Source organism: Euwallacea similis, chromosome 25, assembly GCF_039881205.1.
Source record: "Euwallacea similis isolate ESF13 chromosome 25, ESF131.1, whole genome shotgun sequence".
NCBI lineage: Eukaryota > Metazoa > Arthropoda > Insecta > Coleoptera > Curculionidae > Euwallacea > Euwallacea similis.
Window position 1 is genome coordinate 1,098,678 of NC_089633.1, and position 14,695 is coordinate 1,113,372.

At 34.6% G+C, this 14,695-nt stretch overlaps 1 protein-coding gene across 2 annotated transcripts; it reads right to left on the reverse strand.

Moving 5' to 3' along the window:
• Positions 1–9,066: 9,066 nt before the first annotated feature.
• On the reverse strand, positions 9,067–14,536 carry Ssk (Snakeskin). 2 transcript variants are annotated; one of them, XM_066402371.1, is made up of 4 exons: positions 14,385–14,536; positions 10,934–11,130; positions 9,635–9,764; positions 9,067–9,581 (listed from the first exon to the last, which is right to left on the reverse strand). In XM_066402371.1, the coding sequence occupies exons 1-4, from the start codon at positions 14,430–14,432 to the stop codon at positions 9,480–9,482; spliced, it is 477 nt and encodes a 158-aa protein (XP_066258468.1). In that variant the 5' UTR covers positions 14,433–14,536; the 3' UTR covers positions 9,067–9,479. The 2 variants fall into 2 exon arrangements, with proteins under 2 accessions (XP_066258468.1, XP_066258467.1); XM_066402370.1 differs by lacking the exons at positions 10,934–11,130; positions 14,385–14,536 and adding exons at positions 9,836–10,032; positions 10,210–10,392.
• Positions 14,537–14,695: the final 159 nt, after the last annotated feature.

Here is a 14,695-nt window from a genome sequence, read left to right on the forward strand (position 1 = left end):
TTTATCATGTCTCTCGTTGTATTGCAGCCGTTTCTTTTTCAATGCTCGGCTCAAACGCATTAATTGGGTTCGATAAAGAGCACCTGTGATTGTTTCAGTTGGTTGTAACAGCTCATAATATATTACGCCGAGTTGATCCCACCAAATACAGAGCATGATTTTGGAACCATGAATAGACGGTTTGGCCGTCGACGTGGAAGCATGGCCGGGATATCCCCAAGTCTTTTTGCGTTTGGGATTATCGTAATGAACCCATTTCTCGTCCCCAGTCACAATACGATGCAGAAATCCCTTCCGTCTTTGCCTTGCAAGCAACTGTTCACAAGCGAACAGACGCCTGTCAATATCTCTTGGTTTCAACTCGTACGGCACCCAATATCCTTGCTTCTGAATCATTCCCATGTCTTTGAGGCGTTTTGAGATTGTTTGTTGAGTCACTCCCAATGATTGTGCCAATTCTTGTTGACTTTGACACGAGTCTTCGTCAAGTAATGCTTCCAAGTTCGCATCTTGGAAAACCTTCTTTCTTCCACCGCTATGTTGGTCTTCGACGTGAAAATCACCGTTCTTGAAGCGCTGAAACCACTCACGACATGTCCTTTCACTAATAGTGGCTTCCCCATAAGTATCTGAGAGCATTCGATGAGCCTCAGCAGCAGATTTCTTCATATTGAAGCAGAAAAGTAAAACCTCCCGCAAATGACGAGAATTTGGCTCGTACACTGACATTTTCAATTGCGAATAACTTTATGATGATGAAGACACAAATAGACTAATATTTTTATGAGGTTATGTTAACAGGTGCCCAAGGCTCCTGCATGCCCACATGGGGTTATTTATTTCGATCATTACTTACCGCTACATACATCTATTCAAAAACGGCGGAAGCAAAGTTGTACACCTAATACCTTTTGTTCTTTCCTGCATAAACCACGTAAATAAAGCCTTTTCAACTCTAGGATTTGAACTGAACTTTAAAGTTTTTCTATTTGAAGATCCAAAATCATTTTCATGGAGGTGTGCCAGGATCTTGTTATTGTTTTTTTTAATATCAGCCACAGTAGCTTTTCCGATTCCATATTTAGATGTAATACTTGAATAGCTTGCACCGGCATCTATATCTTTTAACACTTCAATTTTTTTTTTAAATCGAGTGTTACGTGCTTTTGACATTTTTCTGGGAAGCAAGCCCAAACCTGATCTCTTACTACCCGCACGTACACGTTAGGGACGCTAAACACAATGACCTTTATATTCAAAAGTTTAACTTAAAACAGAGCGAAGGGACTCCCCAATGGGGCGGCGGGAGTCCCATATTACCAACGGTGGTGGCGTAATTCAAGCGGTGACAACCACCAACTCTTTTCTGATTAACGTTCGAATTATCGAGGCAGCGTTCGGACTGTAACTCATGATTTCGCCGTTCGGATTAACGTGTGTTCGGATTAACGTGTGTTCGGATTAAGGAGGTTGCACTGTACTGTTGTTATACACCGCATTATACTGTCAAGAAAGTATTCTTATAACAAATTATCTTGAGAGTTAAAAAATTTTAAATCCATGTTAAAATAAACATTTATTTTTTTAAAATTAATAAAATTAACAGGTCTACAAAAATTGCTTAAAAGAAGAGTTTTGAAGATAATTGAGTTTTTGGGTTTTTTTAAATTTTATTTCAACACCCTGTATTTCTGTAGCGAAAGGTCGCTGGACCATAATCTATGTAGCAAACTAGAGTTACTTTTCAACGTGAAATTTATGATTAACGTATGGAGGTTTACTTTTGGAACACTCTGTATAATACATGTTCGGCGATTTCTATCAAATTTAATAGCCTCAAAACTTGAGAAGTATATTGTTTATCTTACACGTATAACAACTATTTACTGTATTTTTACGCGAACACAAATTTTAATTATTTTGCTCAGAATATGCATTTCAAATAAGTTAATAATTTGTTGTATCAAGGGAAAACCTCTATTTTCCTTAGGTAAATTTGCTGGTTACATCGCAACTCACCTGTACTCGAATCAGTACAATAGGCAAATGTAAGTATAATTTATATTGTGGTACATAATATGTCTACACATATTTACCTTCCATTTAGCAACAAAAAGGATTTATGTTGATGATCCGCAGAGAGTATACGGTTATTTCAATTTTTTGCCCGACGCTTTAGAATCCTTTAACTGCTAAAGAAGAATTTGTTGAAAATAAATTGGAACATAATATTTTGCCCAAAAATATCCCGGAAAACGTGGAAATCAGGAAGCGACATGTTTCAGAAGATTACTCAAGTAGTGACGATAAGCCTTTGAGAAATATTCAAAAAATGCTAAAATTATGCAGTTCCAAACCAAAATAGGACGAGTTACATTGACCCAAAACTAATCCATTCTACACAAAATGGAGTAACCCGTTACCTGAATATATGTGCTCAAATAAATTTGAGCAATTTTCAGCTAATAAATTTGAGTAATTTTCAAAAGATCTGAAGAATTCAAGTCCAGTAGAAAATTGTGAACATCTGATAAGCAAAAACATAATTTAACTAATTGGTGAACAGTTTATTATGATATGCTGCACAAAAGAAGCGACACCAATTTACAGTGACTGGTCAAGAAATATGTACCTACATGTCGGAGATTTATTAGTCCAGTTGAATAGCCGTTAAGTTTCCTGATCTGTAGTGAAGATTGAATTCATAAAAAATAAAAAAAACAATTTAAATGAATTATGACAAACGATACATTATTATTATTATTATTGTTCTTAATAAAAGAAATAACTCAAAAGAAACGTCAAAAAATGTTGATTAATTTTTATGACATTTTCCATAAGTGACGTCAGCGTTCACATCAACAAGTGTTGATAATTATCGAAGCAATGGCAAGTTGATATTCTGTATGAGAAAAGTAAATAATTTTTTTTCGGCGTCAAACGTTAACCGTATGAGAAATTTCCAAGAGATAGAAAAGTTGGAGAAAGGGCTAATGTATCATCAGAAAAAAAATCAACGATGCAGCTACCCAACGAAAAGTTCTGATAATTTTTGTATGAAGATGTCTAAGAACTTACCACATTCACATTGCGAAAAGCCATGAATGTTACATGAAAATAGTCCCTGTACTAATAAATAAATGCACAATGGGTTTCATTAAAATCCATTGAAGCATTCTTGAAATGTAGCAAAAAGTATGTTTTTTTTTTCAAAAACTTTGACCGCCAATAGCACCTAAACAAGACACTTTTTTCAAATAACTATTGAACTAAATCTTAATGTTTTGACGCAAATAATTTCATGGTGCTATTTTTGACATTGATTTTCGGGACACCCTGTATTAGTGAATGTACGTTCACACCCGGTTCAAAAAGTGACTAACCCCAAAGGTGTTGTGTAGAGACGATCAAAACTCACGGCTCAGACTCCCTTTTCGGGTGCACCAATGAAGACACTCATGGGCAAATTCTAACACCTGAAGATTCTGTTTTCTGTCTATAATTTGGGAAAACCAAAACCTTAAAAGGTTTTCGCAATTAATGTCTAGTTACAATAACCTCTGCAAGGGCCTGGTCAATGTAATAGACCTCCAAACGGTCTGAGGGCTACCTGTGGAATCCACCTGTGGTCTCTCATGGTGACTCCTAGACGACCTTTGAGTTGAATTATTTACAGGCACTGATTACCAGTCAGTCTCCTATCCAGACATCTGGTGGAACGAGTTTTCCACATGACTCTGACAGTGAAGTACTTTGGATACTATTCCTGTAAGCAATTCATAAAAGGAAAACCTGTCCAGTTCGGGTACAAAAAATTGGTCCTTATGCGGCTCGACTGGGTACTGTTATCATTTTGATACTTATTGTTCTAAAGGAAAAATTGGAGACCCTCCAGGAGCCACCGTTGTCCTTAATCTTTTGAATGACGCACCGGATCCGGAAAATCACTGTGTTTTTCCCCAGTCCCTCCAGCCCAGTTTCTCGAGCCCTCCTTTCAACGTTGGAAAATGTCTCCCGGTGTGGAATTACCCGATTAGGAAATCTTCTTCGGTATTCCTCAACACTTCTCCTACAATTACCCTTGCAAATCCCCAATACTAACAACATATCAACTTGCTCACTAAATGAAAATTTCCCTGCCATTCCCGGGCTGAATCGCGCTGATGTAAAGCCCCATTTAGGATATCTCTCACTTGCATGACTTTGGCAAATTACAAATAGATTACCAGTGGAAAACAGCATCGTTTTTCACTGGCAATCCCTTTAAATCTCTGTAAATTTGGTTTGGTTCTGTTCCACAAAACTGCGATTTTATCAAAAATGATAAGGCTTTCGATAAATTTTGAAGGGAAATGAAAGTTTTTAAATTAAATTTGCTATTAAATGATGTTGTACATTTAGTTACTTTAAAAGTAGAAAAATCCCAAATCTTTTAATCCTTACCTTACCCCTAATCCCACCCTTATTGGATATCTATCGTTTTCACATTTCAATCAATTAAAAATGTTGATAAGATTAAAATGTAGTATCGGACAAAATTAAATTTACTAGGAAAAATGTTCTAAAACTTCCTATGTATGAGCTCCTTGTTGAAATGTATATGAACAACAATAAAATGTTTCGAATAAAAAAACATGTTGTTAGGTTTGGTTTAATAATTATTATTTGCAAGTGTTTAAAAGTCCACAAATTCTTGTGCGACAAAATTAAATTGACCATTTTAGTTTGCCCATGTTTTCTAATCGAAAAATTGCGCGTTAATTCTACAGGGTCTCTAAAATGTCTAGTGGAAAACATTTTTCTGTAGATCTCAAATAAAAAATGATCGAAGCCTATAACGCCGGAGAAAGTCAAAAATTAATAAGTGAACAATTCAATGTGTCGAAACAAGTTGTTACAATTGTTACTAAAAAATGTAGGCTTCACGGTTGTGTAGTGAACCTAAAACGAGGCGGTCGAACGAGAAAAACCACAAAAAGGATGCATCGTCGGATAAAAAAAATTGAGCCAGCAAAATCTATGGTTATCAGCAAATGAAAAAATAACACTTAAAAAACGTTTTTAAAAATATTGCGACTCTCTAAAAATTATGAAAAAAAACACATAAATATTCCTCAGAGCCCCAGTTATAAATTCGTTTTTGATTCGCTTTTGTATCTCTTTTAGTTCCTGAGATATTTGAGTTTAAAGTAATAAAGGTATTTACCCGACCTTTTTGGCCACTTTGAAAAATCTACCCAAAGTCAAAAGAAATGTTGTTTTTATAACCGAATACATCTGTTTTATACAAAAAATTTGAATTTCCATCTATAGACCGATTCGTCACGCTTATCCTGCTGTACCCTTTCAGCCGAATTAGTGAATTCTAATGTGTCATCCAGAACAATTCTGCGACAGTTGGTAGAAGCTGGCTTTCCAGGAAAAAGGCCAGCAAAAAAACCTTTACTATCCAAAAAGAATAGACAGGCAAGGATAGTATTTGCTATGCAATATTCAAATTGGAGATCGGAGGACTGGAAGAAAAGTTTATTTAGCGATTAATCAAAATTTAATTTATTTGGAAGTGATGGATTGATTCGTTCATCATCCAGCTAACCAAAGATTACATCCCAAATATGTTTCGACCACAATAAAACATGGAAGAGGGAACATATTGGTATGGGGCTGTTTTTCCGGATTCGGCGTAGATCCTATTCACAACATAGACGGAAACATGGATCGATTTATCTATTGTAATATATTGGAAAATGTGATACTTTCATATACAGGAGTGGGAAATGCCCCTTAAATTTATTTTCTGGCATAATAATGACCCGAAACATACCGCCAAATTGGTTATGAAATGGTTTGTTGACTATAAAATTAATGTTTTAACTTGGCCTGCTCAATCGTCGGATCTCAGTCCAATAGAAAACTTTTGAGAAATAGTAGAGAAGAAAATTCGAATAAAAACCATCACTAACAAAGATTAATTATTCGAAGAAGTACAGTTGGCTTGGAACTTAATGGATAGTGAAACAATTTGGAATCTCATTTCTTCCATGCCAAAAAGATGTCAAGAAGTTATTAAAAACAAACTTTATTGGACAAAATACTAAAATTAAGTTTTGTACATTAAGTTTGACCATAATTTTGTATATATTTTTCTTAGGTCAATTTAATTTTGTCGCAAAAAATTATACATCATATTTTTAGAATGTTTATTATTTTTATTTAATCGTAGATAAATAAAATTATAATTTAAATTGAAATAGATACTGGCTGTGTGAATAATATAATATAGAAAAATTGAATATTTTCTTGTTAAATTATTTGCTTTTTTTATTAATTGATAGTTTAATTTTGTCCAATACTGTATTAAAAAAAATGAAAAAGTACATTTATTTGCTACATTAGGTAGTCTTCTATACCTGTCTATCATGTTGAAAAATGCACAACTAAAAACAATATTTTACATGTTCTAGCATTTTCATGAAAAACATTTTCTTCAATTTTTAACGAATTTGTGCGGGATTTTTGGTCCTTTATGTATATTTCAAACGGACATCTACCTCGAAAACCCAAAAGGTGCTTATCAATTGTCGAAGAAAAGGAAGGGATATACGACGTTCTGCTTTTTTGAATAAAAATTTTCCAGATGTCTGGAATATGAGCAAACGCATCCATTTTCATCCTTTCTTCTTTTGTGGCTTTATTGTCAAATCGAAGAGAGTTTATGAAAAAATTAATCTTTTGCAGCTCATGCAAGCTTTGCAAAATGATCCAGATATTTTGGCATCAAACATTTGCTTGGCATCGAAGTGATTGTCCTTTTTTTGCTGCGGACACTATCAAGATTTCGAATAGCCCCATCAGTTCTTCTTTAGCTACTGCTAACGCATGTGGTGACTTATCAGTTGTTTTTCTTGAGCTTTAGAGCACTTTTTGATCATTTTTGACAAATATTTCTGAGAAATTTATTTCGATTTTACGATACACTTTTTACGCTTTTTGTTGCTGATAATTTAGATAACGGAATGTTATCGTTATATAAACTACTAAAACCGTCAGATAAACTTCTTTGAAAAAGATTATCAGACAGTTGATTCTCGATATCTTGATTAGGTGTATCCTCAAAAATGCTCAGAATTATCCCTATAATCTAATTTTTTTCAAAATTACTGGAATCATGTACAACGTCTAAATTATCTATCTCTTCCCAGTCATTCTCGATATCATTATTAGAACCTAAATCCATGACATTGTCTTCTCTCGGTCAATCAAAAGTTTTTTTCGTGATTCCATTTTCTAAAATATACTGTAATCTATTGATGGATAAAAAGAAAGTATAAACATTAAAAAAAAAGTTTACGCTAATTCTAATGAATCCTAAATTTTGCGACGAGCGTTCCAAAACTCAGTGAAGTAAGAGCCACAAGACTGTAGCCAGAGATATGTCGAACACAAAACTAACTAGAAAGGGTACTTCGATATGGAACCCATTTAAGAGACAACATCAATCGAAATCCTCCGTCAAAACGATTCAGTAATATTTTAGTTTTAAAGGTCTTCCTAGCTTTGTTTTGAAGTCTGCAGCTCTTGTGATAAATTTATTATTAACTAAAAGCTTTTTTTCCCACAGACTTTGACAAGCTGTCATATCAACGGGGATAATGACAGGGACTTCAAACTTGGAGGTTATAATCAGGGTACAACTACCTTTAAAATGAGGTATCACTCGACAACCCTTCCATTTAAAAATTTTAGGAGTGACTGTTACCCTTGCTCAAGGGTTGAAGTTGAAGGGTGAAAAATATAATTAAAAGTTGTTCCCCTCGAATCAAAAGTCAACGGCTCCTAGCGTTTTTACACATTTTCACTTTAAATACTGAAAATCGAGGTGCAAAAATTTTCTTTGGGCCACCCTGTATATTATGTGCGTACATGAGGTTTTTTTTTAATATTCTTTATTTCGGTAAATTTATACAATGTAATGTCTCATATCTACTTAGTTCTGGCTATATCAACAAAGTAAAAAATCAGTAGTTAGTTTAATATAAAAATAATACAGGGATGATGAAATATGTCAATTTTATCTAAGGGGGACCAAATTTTATCTTGGTTTTAAAGTAATTTCTGCATCCCTCTAACGCCCAGAGTCATTCCTTCAAAAACTTTGTGAGAGTGAGACATGATTTTCAAACTTTTTTTTTAACTTTCTCTATGTGACCATGTTTTTTTTTAAGTTCAAGCGATTGGCGTTACAGAACACTGCCGAGATAACTGTGAAAGGAATCAAAACTGATAATGAAAGGACAATTCAGTTTAACGAATGTATTACTCAAAAATGTCCACCAAATGAGTTTCCAAAGAATAGTACAAACGATTTTGGAAAGCCGTTTTAACGTTCTGTAACATTTCTGGCGGGATCAAACAGTTTTCTACAACGATTCGGTCTCAAAGCATTTGTAGAGATGTAGGTGGGGTAGCATTAAACTTTAAAAGCTCCCAGAAAAAGAAATCTAGGGGGGTTGCAAATTTCAAACATTAATGTAGATACGGTAACATTCCTTGGTTAGTTCCTGCCAAAAATAATTGGTTACAATTTGAACAAGGGTGCACCAGGTTAACAATGTTGAAAATTTCAAAGAGCCACGATAATTTCGTAGCTCTGAAAAACCAATCACTCTAAATTCGAAAAGAAAAAACGTGGTTGCATAGAGAATAGAAACAGCTTCAGAATGATGTGTTACTTGGCCTGTCTTGCCTTTTAAAGTTTTTGAAGGGGTGGCTCTGGGCGCTAGAGGGATGAACAATTAATTCAAAAATCAAGATAAAATTTGGTCTCCTTTCAAGTTAAAATTGACATATTTTTACATTTTTTCAATATTTGGATGGAATGAGAAATTTCATGTGGTGTAAATTTTAGTTGAGACATCCTGTATAAATTTAAAATATTAAAAATACTAGATTGATACAAACACCTCATTGTCTAAAGTGTTCTGACGTGTACCCCAATAGGTATTTCTTCTGTAGGCTACTAACAGTTGCCCATTTAATACTCTAGTTGATGAATGAGACTTCAGGAAGTATTCAGATTATAATAATAAGTATTAAAATTAATGAATCATTCGCTTTAACATTAATAAATTAAGGCCAATCATCGTGTGAGTTTATTCTAGCGGTATCTTAAATATTATGTTTATTCATTACGTTACAGTACGTAAAATACAAAATTACAAATAGCACGTCCGGCCTTTAAAACTACAATTACGTATCATAGTTTCTTATAAATAATAAATGTTGTTACAATAGAAACTTACAAATATGTCATTTTTTCATTCTTAATTTTGTAATTTTTCTTCTGAGAGCTGAATGTGTACAGAAAACTCAGTGATTTGGTCACATTTGCACCATTGTTAAAGATTCAAGTTTAAACCCAAAAATGTCGACTAAAAATACAAAGGAGATGAAAACTAGGAAACGAGACGGTTTTGTGTTCACTGCAACTTCACTCTTATTAGGAATATTACTGAAATCACACTGTCCACCAGGTACACCGCCCCATTGAGCACACACAGAGACCCCAACGCTAAACCCACCTAAGAAAGCATCGACATTAACCAAATTTCTGCGCCTTGAAAGGAGTTCTCACCTGTCTCTCTGAATTCACATAAGTGTACTTGTGCTCATTCAAATACCCATGCCAGTAGTGCAGAGCTGTGGCCCCAACCGCAATCCAAAGGAACAGCCCGACAATGTTCATGAGAATATCCGTAAAAGTGCTGTTAACATAAAGACACGTTTAAATCAGTTTTAAATATCCATTGATTGCACCTCCGCATTAATAACGTACTTCTTGTGGTCTCCTGCTGCAAAGCACAAAGCCACCAAAGAGACAAAGGTATATATTAAGTACCCAATGAACACCCCTGAAGCGAAAATTTCAGCATCGGCGTTTTTGTTTTCGGCCATGTTCCACGTGCCCCCCACCCCTAGGAAGGTACCATCGGTACCTGTGCGATACAGGTAGAGACATATTATGTTTATGGCCTAGAAGGAGAGGTCCCGAGGGTCAAAAACGCATTTTCCTGAACGATATACTACATCAATGTGAGTGAGTAATTCAAGTCATTTTCATCATGTTATTTCAACTCTCTTATCAATATTGCAGTAAACGCCCATTACAAAACAACTCACTCACACGGAACTAAATCAGGCCAAACTTACGAGTTTCAAGAACTTCAAAGCTACTGTTCCCACGGTTTCGACACTGGTCATCTTCAGGCACTAGTATTTTCCACGATTAAATGTCTGAAACTGCCGTAATGGCCCTCAAAAGCAACGAAAATAACGCTCTCAATAAGCACCTGTCTGATACGAAATGGCGTAGGTAGTACCACGATAAGGCATAATTAGGATAAAGGAGATAAGATAAAACTAGCTTTGTTTCGTATTCGTGGATGATTTATCAGAAACCACGAAGAATTTCGACGTGAAAATTGCATTTGTGACTCACTTTAAAGTCCCGAATCTGAGTTTAACGAAAAACTCAAAGTCCGATGATGGATGGGACCAATAAAGCGCCACGAAATGGGTTCTTTTTGGTGCGCGAGGGGGAACATATGAAATTCCAATGAAAGCGAAACGATGATAAATAAAGTAAATATCAACGATGTTGTGTCACACATTTATTGCTGTGCATTCATTTACGGATGGTAAACGGGGATTAGAGAACTTGAAACGAGCATTTAATGATAAGAGACTAGTCCTCGATAAAAGATAAGAAATGAACCTGTAGAAAAATAGTTTACTGAGAAGTGGGGTGAATCAGGACAGTGGCAAAATCTTCATGTCCACTTCCGGCAACGTAATTGTTATTAATCAATATAATTGGATTTGAATGGAGGTGCAATCAAATTTCCTCGCAAAACTGTTCAAAAACACTTCTTACCTTTTATTCTCCTCTTCAGCAATGCAAAGACTGATTAGCGATATTCCCGTATATATGAAGTACCCAACAAACACTCCAGAAGCGATTATTTCTACGTCGGAGCTCTTCTCCTCGTTCAAATTCCATGTTCCTCCCACTCCCAAGAAACCACCGGAGAATCCCACCCGGTAAAGGATTACAATAATTAAATTTAGGACCTAAAAATAAACGATTATTTGCGTTATTGTACTCGGTAATCCTGCGACACTTTTCAAACGGATAAACTAATCCAACTTCCCAATTTTCATTTTCTGCGGCTCATCCAAACAAGGCGCTATCATTATACAGGGTGTCCGGAAATTGGGGGACCAAATAGGAATATTGGATTATATGGTCGAAAATTAAAAAAAACTTTGTATAAACATATGTCCAAAAATTCCTTCCAGAGGAGCTACAGCTTTGAAGGAAGGCCTCTGTTAAAGGTTTTTTTGGAATTACGGCAAAACGGCAGCAGTTAAAATCACCAAACTTGGAGCGTTAATGTCACTTAGCACGTTGGAGACGCTGATATATCCTGTTTTGCAAAATGCCAACCAGAGGTGTGCGTTTTGGGGGGTCTGAGGAAGATTTTGCTGCAACTTTTTAGACACCGTTTTCTCAATGGCATAAAGACAAATTCACACACAAATTAACAAAAATAAAATTTCAAACTACTTTTCATGAAAAACGTATTCTTGATTGACATCTCTAAGGTGCACCGTTTTCGAGTTAATGCGGTGCACGGAAATTTTATATTTTCTTTTTATTTTTTTATTTTAATATGTTCTTCAGCTAAATGTATCCTGTGCAGCAATTCTTCTCTCGAATTAACATCAGTTCCAAATTCAACGAGCAACACAAAATATCCGACGCCGAACTCAACTATGTGTTCAAGAAAATGGAAATATTTTTCAAAAATTTATTGAAGTAATGGATAATATTGGTGAATTTGGAAACGATGTTGCTTAAGCTGTTCTTCACACAATTCCTCCCTCGAATTTATTTCTGTTGAAAAACCTATACCTACTCATCATGTTATTTATTTGTTTGTTATGTTTGTTATCAATTTACTAAACATTTATCTGCAGTGTTCCTTTCAAAATCAAAAACATTTCGTGTATCAATATTTTAACCCATAATGATTAGGTATCAAATTAGACACGAAATTTCCGTGCACCGTGTTAACTCGAAAACGATGCACTATAAAGATGTTAATCAAAAGTACCATTTTCATAAAAAGTAATTTGAAATTTCATAATTTGTCTTTATGTCATTGAGAAAACGGTGCCTAAAAAATTTACAGCAAAATTTTCCCGAGACCCCCCAAAATGCACGCCTCTGGTTGACATTTTGCAAAACAGGATATATCAGCTTCTCCAACGTACTAAGTGATATTAACGCTCCAAATTTGGTGATTTTAACTGCTGCCGTTTTGCCGTAATTCCAAAAAAACCTTTAACAGAGGTCTTCCTTCAAAGCTGCAGCTCCTCTGGAAGGAATTTTTGGACATATGTTTATATAAATTTTGTCTTATTTTCGACCATATAATAATAACCATTTCTTTTTAGTCTCCTAATTTCCGGACACCCAGTATAAGCAAAGAGCGTAAAATTTCCTTTTCGTTGATATCGCAAGTAGATATTCGGATTCAAAATGGCGCCTGATGAATGATTTGTACAAAACCAAAATGGCACCATATCTTCCCCACTCTGCCATTTTTATACTATTTTCATCTTAAAATAAACTGTATTAAGAGCAACTTAAATGAACCGTTACTACAAATTAGTAAACTTCTTTAAAAAAACATGGTGTCATCTTTGATCATAGTGACGGTTTGAAAAAACCTCGTCTCTGGCAATTTTGAAGTTTTAATACCATCTTGAAAGAAACTTTTACATCTTCATTTTGAAAGTTCATGTTCTCACTCAGAATGGCGACAAAATTATGATTTTAAATGTAAAATGAAGTACTGTACTATAGATTAGCATTAATTAGTTTTAAAATTATGGTGTCATTATGACATAGACAGAGTTGTTTGCCACTATTTTTAGAGATAAAAATTTTAGTACAGCCGGTGTTCAAAAAAGTTTTCATAGCTTGAACCGATCGACGATTTTTCAAAATACAACAATAGTTTTTTATGACAGAATATCCCCAAAAATTTCAATTTTAATGACATACTATGACAGTGCATTTCTAGTGACGTCACAAGTTAAAAATCGCATTTAAAATGGCATCAAAATCATACTTTTTCCAAAATCGAAATGGCGTCACATGCTCTTAATATCTCTTAACTTCGCCATTTTTATTCGAATTTCAATTTGCAATGCCTTGAATGAGAGGCAAATTAAGTCTTATTTAAATCACAATTCAGATCCTTTGTTATATTAGTAAATAGGGCTTTAGAAAATTGTGACGCCATCTTGAAATTTGGGAAAAACGCGTCATTTGGACAAATTTGAATAGCAATATCAAGTTGTGAAACATCTTTTTAAAGATAATTTTACTCTCTTTTTGAATATGTACAAATATCCCGAAATTCTTGTTTTTAAAAATAGTAAAGCTGCTACCATTTCGTATTGGTACTTATATTTGTAATATTGCGGAGAAGTTGCGCAATGGCATTCTCGTAGAACCATCCTGTATTGAGTGAACAACTGGTTTCCCAAAAAGTAGAAAAATTCAAATACGTTGAAGATGAGTTAAGTTCTATTAGAAACTTCCCCTTCATTAAAGCCAACTGATTTCGAATAAATATGTCCTGAGAATTTTTCTAGACACACAAACACCAGGAAATTGACCGATATGGTTCATATCGTAATTCAGAGGTCCAATCATCCAGTTTTGTAGACAAATTTTCCAAATTTGAAAATAAACCCCAAAAAGTATCACAGGGTAGACTTGATGCTGTCTCGAAACTCTAGACAAATACGAGAATGGAGTAGAGATGAAAATGACATTTATTCTGCTCTTCATATGGATTTTTCTCTTCAAATCTAAACTAACGTAATGCGTGTTTCTTCCAAGCCTAAAATGATTCAGACTATGAGGCGTAAATCGTGAGATCTTCTGAGAACGAATACTTTTTGAGCATTCGTTCTGGATTTAAATATATTTTGGGCTAATATGATTTTTCAAATCTATTCAAAACGGTTCTTTGTAAATTTGGTCAAAGGTTTGGTGTGCAATCTAATGCTCTGATTTGCAATCACTATATGAAGGAGAATTGAGAATTGGGATGAATCCTGCTGTAATAATCACTGAATTTTTGAAGTTGCATTTAAAATTTTCTCCATGTCAGTCTAATTCTAAGTCACGAAAACACCATTACTCACTCCAACCAGTGTAATCATTTTATCATCGTTTCAAAACAGTTTCACGCCCATATCGATTCAACAGATGCCAATCATTAAATCCATCACTAAGTACTTACCAATTTGACGATCTTCACTATGATCGCGGTTAAAGTATCTAAGGCCATTTTGCCACTAGTTTCACTTTCTTGAAGAGGCAAAAAATCCTAAATTAATAGTAGTTTCTATCACACCGTAACACTTGTATCGCACTGGAATGAGGTGAACAAAGATAAGTATAACGAGTGGTAAATATCTGGTGCTGATAAGATAAAAACGCCAAAACGTATATAGAATGAATCAAGTGGATTCTAACGACTGTTAGTAATTAGGTATTTGATAAGAAATTAATTTATCCTAGAAAAAAAAATTCGAATATTTTGGTACTTCT

Coding starts and splice junctions, on each gene's coding strand:
- Ssk (XM_066402370.1), bottom strand. CDS start 10,260: ATGACCAGTGTCGAAACCGTGGGAACAGTAGCTTTGAAGTTCTTGAAA. Junction 10,033..10,209: donor CTTTGAAGTTCTTGAAACTC/GTAAGTTTGGCC, acceptor CTCTCCTTCTAG/GCCATAAACATAATATGTCT. Junction 9,582..9,634: donor ATGTGAATTCAGAGAGACAG/GTGAGAACTCCT, acceptor ATGCTTTCTTAG/GTGGGTTTAGCGTTGGGGTC.